Source organism: Helianthus annuus, chromosome 6 (genome assembly GCF_002127325.2).
Source record: "Helianthus annuus cultivar XRQ/B chromosome 6, HanXRQr2.0-SUNRISE, whole genome shotgun sequence".
Lineage (NCBI taxonomy): Eukaryota > Viridiplantae > Streptophyta > Magnoliopsida > Asterales > Asteraceae > Helianthus > Helianthus annuus.
In genome coordinates, this window is record NC_035438.2 from 11,471,034 (window position 1) to 11,482,302 (window position 11,269).

The 11,269-nt window shown below is 35.2% G+C and overlaps 1 protein-coding gene across 1 annotated transcript; it reads left to right on the plus strand.

The window, feature by feature from the left end:
* The first annotated feature begins 510 nt into the window (after positions 1-510).
* LOC110864723 (lysophospholipid acyltransferase LPEAT2) lies at positions 511-9,675 on the plus strand. Its single transcript, XM_022113843.2, has 14 exons — positions 511-1,203; positions 1,803-1,983; positions 2,075-2,134; positions 2,686-2,849; positions 2,933-2,996; positions 3,647-3,715; positions 3,822-3,917; positions 4,070-4,114; positions 4,644-4,714; positions 4,821-4,887; positions 5,745-5,795; positions 5,906-6,016; positions 6,131-6,178; positions 9,263-9,675. Exons 1-14 carry the CDS (start codon positions 677-679, stop codon positions 9,425-9,427), a joined length of 1,719 nt encoding a protein of 572 aa, XP_021969535.1. The 5' UTR covers positions 511-676; the 3' UTR covers positions 9,428-9,675.
* Positions 9,676-11,269: the final 1,594 nt, after the last annotated feature.

The following is an 11,269-nucleotide window of genomic DNA, read 5'->3' on the forward strand; positions in this document are numbered from 1 at the left end:
TTGTGGTTCACAAATGATTTACTAAACATTCGTTTCATTTTCAGCCATTTAGGAATTGCAAATTCCACGATTTTGACTCACTTTTCATACACATTTATAATAAATTTAATATCATGTTTGAAAAGTTGAAAATGACGTTATTCCCCCAAATAAAGTTGCACAAATCTCCTTGAACTTTTACCTATTTTACAACTATTTCCCTAGAGATTCAACATAAAATAGCCATCCGTATTGTATCGTAGTAATGAGCTCGATACAAAAAATCCTAAATATGAGTATTGGTACCGAAAATACACCGTATTGTTTGATACCGGTATAGACCGGTATTTGAAAAAAAAAACCGGCACCGAATCGGTACGGTACCGAACCGACACTGAAAACGCCAAATATCGATACCAGAAATATTTCAGTTCGAGAAATTTGGTACCGGTTCTGAACCGGTACCCGATACTATTTGCTCATCCGTACCGCATTACCATATACTAGGTTACCGAAATCTGGGACAATGTTATATAAAAAAATATTCTTTAATGATTAGTTGAAATCTTATGTCCAAGTTATATTTTTTTTTTTGAAACTTTTTAATGATTAATTGAACTCTTCAGTCCAAACACTTGATGGTGTCTGAAATCTGACCAGTCTTCCCTCGTTCTTATTCACCTTTTTGACTCCAACAATGGCAGCAGCTGCCACCGATCTCAGCCGCCCTCTACTACCGTCCTCCGCCGGCAACAACCCAACTAACACAAATTCCGATCACAATCCACCTTCCCAACACATCATAACCATCAATAATCATATGGGTTTTCCCCAATCTGAAACACCCACAAATCAAGATTCAATTTTTCTTCAAACCCAATTCAGATTCGAATCATTAGATGATGGGTTATCAAGAAACGAAGAAAACCCTTATGGGGTTCTTGGGTCTGATGGGTTTGACCCTCTCGGGTCAACAACTGTTGACCCGTTTAGAAACCAAACGCCCAAGATTCAAGGGGTGTATGAGTGGATCAAGATGCTGGTTTGTGTGCCTATAGTGTTGCTTAGGCTTGTGTTGTTTGGATTGTGTATGTTGATTGGGTATGTTGCTACAAAAACTGCTTTACATGGGTGGAAAAATAATCAGAATCCTATGCCAAGATGGAGATGTAGGGTTATGTATATTACAAGATTGTGTACAAGAGGGATTCTTTTTTCATTTGGGTAAGATTACATACAGATTTACTTGATTATGATTTATGAAAACATGTGTGTTATTATTATATGAAGTTATGGTATATGTGTTTTGATTTGTTGATGCTTTGAAGTTAATGTTTTAGTCCTGCAATTGATTTTTAGATCATATATTTGAATGAAAAATGAATTAGATGTGTTAGGATACCCATGATGCTGTTTGCTCATATGAAGTGTGACTGAAGCAAGAAAATAAAATAAAATAAAGAGAATTTCTCAAAAAGATTGATGTAAAACTGAGTAAGCAAATTCTTACATAAGGTGCCCTTTTATAGTGCATTCTAAATTTAGTAGGTTTGCCGAAATTTTGAAATTACACATTGCCTAGTCATTATTGAAGTTAAGCCCGTATATAAACGCGTCACGCGTGAATTATGTTGATAAGAAATTTACGCGTTATTTTAATGCATGTATTATCAAGAAACACTATTTTTGCAATATTTTAGAGGGTAAAAATGGTGAATTGTGTTGTTAGTAAAGTTAATAAAAATATTAACTTATTAAGTGTAATATCGTAAGTTAAAGATGTCAAGGTATTGATTGTTACATTTTTCTTCGATGTAATACAGCTACCATTGGATTAAAAGAAAAGGGAAACCTGCTCCAAGGGAAACTGCTCCTATACTTGTATCTAATCATGTATCGTACATTGACCCGATATTCTTTTTCTACGAATTATCTCCAACAATTGTCGCATCCGAGTCCCATGATTCCATGCCCTTCGTTGGTGTCATAATTAGAGCAATGCAGGTAACTTCAGAGTTCAGACTGTTATAAGTTTTACTATATCTAGAATTGGTTTTATTTAATTTTGATTTTCTTTCTAATGTTATATTCATAGGTGATTTATGTGAATCGGTTATCATATCAATCACGGAAACATGCGGTGAATGAAATAAAGGTAACAAGCCTTCGTTCCTTATCTTTTTGTTTACCAAATTTTGTTTATTTTCTCATATTTTTATATGATATTGATTATTAAAACCAAGATTCTCATATAGATTTATAATCGAATAGACGGCTATGAATATCTAACTTAAAATTTTAAATCTTCAACCCCTTCAACATATTTTTTATTTTAATACATTTAAAACTAAAATTAATCTATATAAAATAAAGTAATTCGAGTCGGCTCGCGAGCTCACGAGCTGAGCTATGCCTAGCTCGAGCTTGGCTCGTTTACAAGCCGAGCCGGCTCGTTTACAAGCCGAGCCGGCTCGTTTACAACCGAGCTTTTTTCTAGTCGAGCTTTTTTCAAGCTTCTTCCGAGCGAGCCACGAGCTGCGAGGTTTTTAAACACCCCTATAAAGTTTTACAAATTTGTTTTTGGAACTTAAAAAACTAAAGAAAAAATAGTTGAAAATGGTAATACTTTGAAAATGAAAGCGTTTGCTTTCTATCAATACATAAAGAAGTTGATACAGATGTTTTGTTTCAAGGATTGAAATACAGAGAAGGGCCGCAAGCAACAGATATCCTCGAGTACTTTTGTTTCCCGAGGGAACCACAACCAATGGACGACAACTTATTTCTTTTCAACTCGGTGCATTTATTCCTAGTTACCCCATACAACCAGTGGTCGTTCGTTATCCTCATGTACATTTTGATCAATCATGGTAAAATCGGCTCTCGTTTATATATTTCTTTTTGATTATTTAACATTGATATGGTTTTTAACTGGTGCATCTCATTGCTGTAGGGGTCATATTGCTTTGGCCACCCTCTTGTATAGGATGTTCATGCAGTTCCACAATTTCATGGAGGTAGTATGCTTAACTCGAAGATAGTTTAATTTCTAAATGTTAATATGTTGACCTATAATTAGGGGTGCAAACAAGCCGAGCGGCTCCCAAGCTGTTCGAGATTGGCTCGAGAAAAAGCTCGAAACGAGCTGAGCCTTATCGAGCCCGAGCCGAGCCGAGCCGAGCTTGAGCCTAAATTAAAGCTCGCTTATTTATCGAGCCCGAGCTTGAGCCTGGCATGTGAATCTCGTCGAGCCTTATCGAACCTTAGTGTAATATTAGTTTTTATTAATATTTAATAACATTTACCCCTTATTCAAAGTTGTCCTGTAAATGAGCCGAGCCGAGCTTATTTAAACTTGTTTACGAGCCGAGCCCGAAGCTAAAAATAAGCTTATTTAGTAAAAGAGTCCGAGTCCGAGCCCGAGCCGAGCTCGCTAGCCGAAATGAGTTAATTATTTATGTTATTTTTATTAATGTATTAATTAATAGATTATAAACGAGCAGAGCCTGTGCCGAGCTTAAGCTTGAGAAACTACCAACGAGACGAGCTCGAGCATGGTCGAGCTCGGCTCGGCTTGTTTGCACCCGACCTATAATAGTTGTCTTTATTCATTGTTCCAAGCATTTAAAATAATCAATATCATTTTGTTATGGTTCAAATAAATCAGGTTGAATATCTTCCAGTTATTTCACCGGCACAACATCAAAAGGAGAGCGCTGCTTGCTTTGCTGAGAGGGTTAGTTCATTTCTTCTAATGAATTATATTTTTTAATCCTTTTTGTTGCATTAATATAAATAAAATGAATTGAATGATGAATCAACTAATATTTGCGCTCTTGCAGACTGGAAGAGCCATGGCTTCTGCTCTGAATGTCGTACAAACACACCATACTTTTGCAGATTATGCTCTTCTTTCAAAGGCAGCTGAGGCTGGACAGGTGCCTTCAATTTTTTTAGTAGTTTAAAATTTAAAAAATAAAAATAAAATTGGTATCCGTTAACAGATAAAAATGTAGAGGGTTCTGGTCTTATATTTGACGTTTGACATGTTAGTTAATCTTATGCTAACCATATTTTATTCTTTTTGCAGGAGAATTTCGCACCTTTTATGGTTGAAATGGCAAAAATACAAAAAGTGAGTTTTTTTTTTTTTTTTTTTTTTTTTTGTATAGCTTTTTTAAGAAAACTGAACCTAACTCGTATTCATTAAAACAGCCACTAATAATCAGTCTTTAAAATACCCTTTACTCACTAAAAATCATGTTGATAAATAAAGAGATAATCAACAATCTGTAATGGTGAAGTAAATAGGTTTTCTATTGGATGAACTTGGAACCAACGTTTTTAGGAACGGACCGGACGTCAAACCGGTCTTCTTACCGGTCCACTGATCGGGGCGGTCGGATCAGATGTAGGAACCGGGTTACCCCGTAAATATTATAAAAAAATCCGGCCCAACCCCTAAAAAATCCGGTTTGACCAACCGGTTTTCTGGTCTGACTGCCGGTTCCCGGTCCAACCGGCCAGTTGACTCAAATCTGGTCTGATAGGGTGGACTGGATTGGTCAGACCGGCCGGTCTGGTTTTTGAAACATTACTTGGAACTTGTAGTTTTCATATGTAAAGAAAAGTCGTTCATATTATTGTTTTCTCGGTGTTTCTAGTTATATCATTTGAGCTCTTCAGAAGCTGTTGACTTTTTGGAAAGATTTCTTGCCATGAATCCCGACAGCAGGTATATCGCTATGAAAATATTGTTATCAACTTTTCAATTTATTTATGTTTTTAAGCACAAGATTTGCAGCAGATGTGCTAAAAATTTAACTAACATTTTGTTTCAGTGGATGTGTTAACTACCAAGATTTCATTAGAGTTTTACGATTGAAACATTCTCGCCTTTCCGCAAATGTCAGTAAGCAAACTACTCCCAGTTTCTTTATAATTATTAGATGTCATGCACAATTGCACACGTGGCACGCCACATGTACTGCCATGTAGACAACAAGGGTGACATGGCACATGACACATACAAATGGGTGGCGTGGCATGCAACGTCTAAGCAGTCAATAGCGGTGAGATAGCGGTTATCGGGCTCTTCCAAAATAGCGGTGTCAAAAACCGTAACCGCTATTATCAGCACTATTGAGCGATATTTGACCGTTATTTTGGATGCCTTGGTTGATGTGGACTCGGAGGAAGATTTCATGGCTTACGATTAGATTATGTTTCAAATATTGGCACTTTTGAATTTTTACTTTTGATATTACTGTTAAGAGTAAAGTACACAGATGGTCCCTGTGGTTGACCAAAATTTTGGATTTGGTCCCTAGCTTTCCAAAATTACACGGATGGTCCATGTGGTTTGCAATCTGTAACACATTTAGTCCCCAAATTTTGCCAAAAGTACGTGGACGGTCCCTATGGTTTGCACCATGTAACACATTTAGCCCCTGACTTAGGCATGTTAAAACCTTTAGATTTGTTAGCTGGGGACTTAATACGTTACAAAATGCAAACCACAGGGACCATCGGTGTACTTTACTGTACTACTAATATTATATATGGTTTACGTTTTATATATATACACACATACAGTCACACATGCGTGACACTATAAAATAAAACATGAAAGTAGTTTCTTTAACGTTTAAAGTCAACGCAGGATAAATAAGAAAAAAATACATGTAGCGTTATTTATTAAACTACCATGATTCGGTTCTTTTTCGGTCATCATGAATGACTTCAAGTTTCCTTCTTTGTAACAGATTTTCGGATTCGTTGATGTCAACAAGAATGGACTTATAACCTTCAAAGAGGTAAACATTATAACATTCATCTTGTGGGTTCCATAATTGCTTATGTCATAAATATATTTCTTTGTGGGTCCCATTTCTGTATTTACCATGAGGTTTGGAATATTATGCAGTTCTTGGTAGCATCGGCCCACGTTCTGAAGCTGCCATTATTCCGGCGAGCATGTGAAGTGGCTTTTAATGAAAGCGATGAAGACAAAGATCGTTACCTTTCATTGTTGGAAGTAATATTAACTAATTTAATATTTTTTGTTACATTTTTTTCCAATTTGGTTGGTTTCAATAAATTTAAACCACTAAAATTTTCTCTAATTTGTTTTCGTATGCCCAATTAACAGTTCGGAGGTTCCATGAGCTTAGCTATACCCGCTCTAGCCATGAACGAGGTCAGTGTTTCTTAGGGGTGTAATCGTGTTGGGTTGGCGGGTTTAATCAGTGAACCAGATTATATATATATATAGGGGAAGGTTCATTTGAGAAGAAAATTTAGTTGAGAAGAAAAAGAACAAAGGGTAATTTTGTAAAACATTAAATAACTTCTTCAATTATCTCATTTATTATCATTTTTAACTAATTAATTAGTCATAAAGACTATTATCCTCCACAATAACGTTTTTTGCCTACACATATCAAAAGTTATCCTACATATTTCGAAATTCATCCTACACGTTGAAATTTATTCTACACAACTCGTACTTTATCCTGCACAGCTCGTAATTTATCCTACACTTTAAATTATTTTATTTATTTTTTTTGAAAAATATATATTTTGAAGATAGGTTACAAAAAATTTAATATAGTTAGCTATTAAAGAGGAAGACTACAAATTAATGACCAATGTAGATTTACAAATGTACCCTTATAGTAAAATTAAATACTTATATTAAATGAAGTACAATAAAGCATTTTTATTTGGTTGAAATTTCTTCTTTTTTCTTCTCAAATGAACCTTCCACTATATATATATATATATATAGGATAAAGATCCGTTAGGAACCACCCTTTATTGCGAGAATCGCGAGAACCAATAGGTTTTTGGGGGGTGGGGGAGGGGGGTTTAGTTTTTTTTTTTTTTTTTTTTTTTTTTTTGTGGGGGGGGGGGGTTAGGTTTTTTGGGGGTTTTAGTTTTTAGCATTTAGCTGGGGGGGGGGGGGTTAGTTTTTTTTTTTTGGCGAGGGGGGTTTAGGTTTTTGGGGGGTGGGGGTTAGGTTTTTTTAGCTATTTTAGGTTGTGTTCACATTGGTTCTCGCGGTTCTCGCAATAAAGGTGGTTCTCGCATGAATCTTACCCTATATATATATATATATGTATATATATATATATATATACTAGGTTACAATCCCTTGTATTACACGGGTTGATAAATGCAATGTTACATGATTAGTAATAAAAAGGATATTTTTTTAAAAAAACATATGCATTGTACGGTTAAATAAACCCGTGTGTTATATAAATAAAATAAAATATATAAAGTAATTTGTTAACATATGCAGTCGTCAAGATATGTATTTAAAAAAATGAACATTGACGTGACAGTTATGAATTTTGTTAAGTTAGTTTTTAAAACATCATTTCTTTCAACTAGGTATTAACTTTGATTTTTTAATACCACCTATTTTTTTATTACTTAACGTATTGTGTTTTTACCATTCTTACCATCCAACCATTTGTTTTTTTTAAAGAAGATTTAAGTAAAAAAAGAGTTAATTGCCCGGATAGTCCCTGTGGTTTCATGTTTTTTCACGTTTAGTCCCCACCTTTTGGAAATAGCAGGTATGCTCCCTATGGTTTGTTATTTTGTTACTCGGATAGTCCCCTGAGTAAATGTCAGTTAGTTTGGTCAGTTTAGTTGGTGTGAAATTACTAAATTGTCCTTACTAAATATAAAAATCTGATTTATTATTTAAAAAGCTGTAACTACAGGGACCAATTTGGAATTTCCTTAAACTTTTAAAAATAGAAGATCATATCCCAGCTTTTTCGTCCCTCTTCCCCGGTGGGTTTCCGGCGAAAATTCCAGCGACCCGGAACTCGAATTCGCATCATTTTAATCCGTTTTTTATGAATCACTTATCTCCACCCTTATCTTATTAAACCCACAAGTTTATCCCGTAAAAACATGCCCATTATGTTTATCCGCTAGCCACAACAACTCCGCAAATTCAATTACGATCCTTATCGCCAAACCGGCTTTATTTTGTATAAATACATGACATTTAGACCTCATTCGAGGCAGCCCAACATTAAATTCTGCTCAGCTTTCACTATGATTACATCTGCAAGTCGACCGGAATCGTTCCTCCAGTCACACCATTAAACTTGTCTATTCCGAGTTTAATAAATGATTAACATTAGTCATCATTCATCAAAAACTAATCATCAACTAACTGACTAAGAAGATAGCAGTAAGTAGTCTAATTGAAAAACAAAAGTCAGCAGTCAATTGAAGTTGGGATTAACAGACCAGACTGTCGATTTGAACTAGACCAAACCAGACCAAAACCCAAAAAAATAACAGATTTTCGTTGTTAAAACTGACCATTGTGCCTAAAGACGAATGGTCGGACTGGTGCGGGTCCAGATTTAACTGGTTCGGTGGAGTATTCCGGTGGCGGTGGAGGTGTGTCGGTGAACACCCGGCGGAGAGGTGGTAGTTTGTTGGTGGCGGTGACGGTGATGGTGCTTTGTTGCAGAAAAGGAGGAAAGAAGTGTAGGGATGGTGGTTTGTTGTAGACGAAAGAGAAAGGGAAGAGTGGGTGGGTAGGGGGTAAAAGTGAAGATGGTGGTGAAAGTGAGGACAATTTAGTAATTTCATACCAACTTAACTGACCAAACTAACTGACATTTACTCAGGGGACCATCCGAGTAACAAAATAACAAACCATAGCGAGCATACCTGCTATTTTCAAAAGTTGGGGACTAAACGTGAAAAAACGTGAAACCACAGGGACTATCCGGGCAATCAACTCTAAAAAAAATAAGTATCCATAATTAAGTAGGATAGAGAGGCCGGAGAACCAAAAAGTGGATAGAGACTCCAATGAATGACACGTGTTCTCCATTGGTTTTCTTTTATTAGACAGTATAGAAGTATGTATATAGATTTGTGTCAAAGACATCAACTCTAGCCCACACACTTAAAGATCATGTAACCTGAAGACAACCCGCGTAACCCAGTTATTTGAACGAGTCAATCAAGTTGGCGGGTTATATAAATGGGTTGTAATCAAGTTGTAAATGCTATAAACGGGTTGGTGAGTTGTAATAAATGTGTTAAACGGGTTTGCAGGTTAACCGGTCAACCTTAACACTACCTGTCTGTTTAACGGGCCAAAGTTCTAATTATATTTGTGTCATGTTGAAATTGTCAACCCAAGTGTTTTTTGATCTTATTATCTGAAAACTCTAAATAAATATTTTTTTATTAATCTTTGTATCATAATCTATAATTTTTTTTTTTTTTTGTACAGATACAAGCGCTTTTCGAAATGTTTGACATCGATGGTGATGGTAGGATCAACGAGGACGATTTCGCTACTTGCTTAAGAAGAAATCCATTACTCATAGCACATTTTAATCACCATTTCATACACAAAGATTTAGATGCAGAATCAGGTTTAGAGGAAATGGTTTGATGGGTTGGATACAAGTTTGCCATTCTCCAGTGCTAAAAGAACAAAATCTCAAAGTACAACTCTCTATGCATAAGTTGCAAGTCATTTTAGCTCAGGAAAAGGGATTATTCTTGCTGTAAAATATGTAGTTAATGGATTTTGTTTGACTTGTGAGGTTTTGACTTTGACTTTTGATTTATTGAAATGGACAGGTATCCTAACCTGAATTTGATTATACAAAAAAAATATATTAATTATTTTTTATATTATTTTTAAAAAAAGGGTTGTGACACAATTTGTTGCTCGTTTACCTATTACTCTATTGTAAACTTCTAATGATTTGAATTAATGAAATAAAAGACTTGCGCATATGTTAATATCATTTAACATATAAATGTTTTGCTTTTATAATTTTATTATTATAACATAATAATAAAAGTTTATAACAAAGTAAAGGTAAAAAAGTTGAAATGAAACAACTATACCTAATAATTAAATTGTTGTGTCATGTGACATAATAAGATTCTTAAATATGTACTTCAACAAAATATTCCCTTAATTGATTATATGACAAATTTACTCGTCATTTAATATTTTGATTTTTTGTATGTATATTCATTTGTTATATTCAACAAAGTTAATTGCAAATAGAAACTAAATTTAAATAAAAATAATAAAATATACAAATTATAATGGGAAGGTTAACGTACAATATTTCTTAACGTGTGATACGTACGATATTAAATCACACATGTTATAAAATCAAACTCTAATCACGCATGAACAAAAACACATAATCACGTATGTACAAACTTAGAAACCACGCATGGGGTAAAATCGTAATCACGCATGTTATAAAAATAATTATGCACGTTATAATTTTCTATTGTACGCATCGCACGTTAAGAAATATTGTATTTACACTTTCACCAAATAATAAATTGTAAAAAATAGTTTATATTTATTTATCAGTTCATATACCCGTTTTGAGAATGACTACACCTTCATCTGAACCAACTGGGGTAGCCCAGTTGGCCACCGACACCCACATCTTCCTAGAGGTACCGGGTTCGAGTCTTGGAAGTGGCATATGTCGCCCAGGGTAAGAACTCGGCATGGGAAAGTCACCGTGTCGCTAGCTTGGTCGGGTAACGGCTCTCGGAGTGAGGTCACTCTGGCGGTTGGGAGGACCGTGCACTACCCCCCCCCCCCTTCATCTGCCTAATAATAAAGGACAAATGATCAGACAACACCATTAATCGTGTCTTACGGGGCCACTTCAAGTCGGGTCCACAACCGCTTCAAGTTTACGCAAGTCTTTCTTTATATTAGCTTTTATATCTGCATATAATCTCTATCACATAAGACATTCTAACATAAAACCAACCAAAATCTATCTCCGATATGATTTCCTTTTAAGTACCAAAAAAAGCTTTAATTTGTATAGAAACTCACACGTATATATAAACATATACATGTGTAATCTTATAAAAATTATTTATACACTACATATATATCTTGTTTAACCACTATAAAAATTAATTCATTTTCCTCCTGACACCCCCCCACATCAAGAGACTAGACAGCCACCTGGACCCAGTATGGATGGCCCAACAGTGTGTGGGCCCACCTGCTTTTGGCAATGAAAGTCATAGGCCCCCTATGCGTTTTCGATTTCTAATTGGCCCGTTCTCTTAAAACTCGTACGTGCTACAGTTATTCCCTATATATACTTACTATACATGGTACAACTGCTTATGCTCTTATTGTGTTTACTATTTTAGTAGGTAAACATAAAACAAAACATGTGCCTCATAATAAAACTTACCTAAATGGTAATTTGACGGGGGAGACACTTTTTTT

Coding starts and splice junctions, on each gene's coding strand:
- LOC110864723 (XM_022113843.2), top strand. CDS start 677: ATGGCAGCAGCTGCCACCGATCTCAGCCGCCCTCTACTACCGTCCTCC. Junction 2,135..2,685: donor ATGCGGTGAATGAAATAAAG/GTAACAAGCCTT, acceptor ATTGAAATACAG/AGAAGGGCCGCAAGCAACAG. Junction 2,850..2,932: donor GTACATTTTGATCAATCATG/GTAAAATCGGCT, acceptor TCATTGCTGTAG/GGGTCATATTGCTTTGGCCA.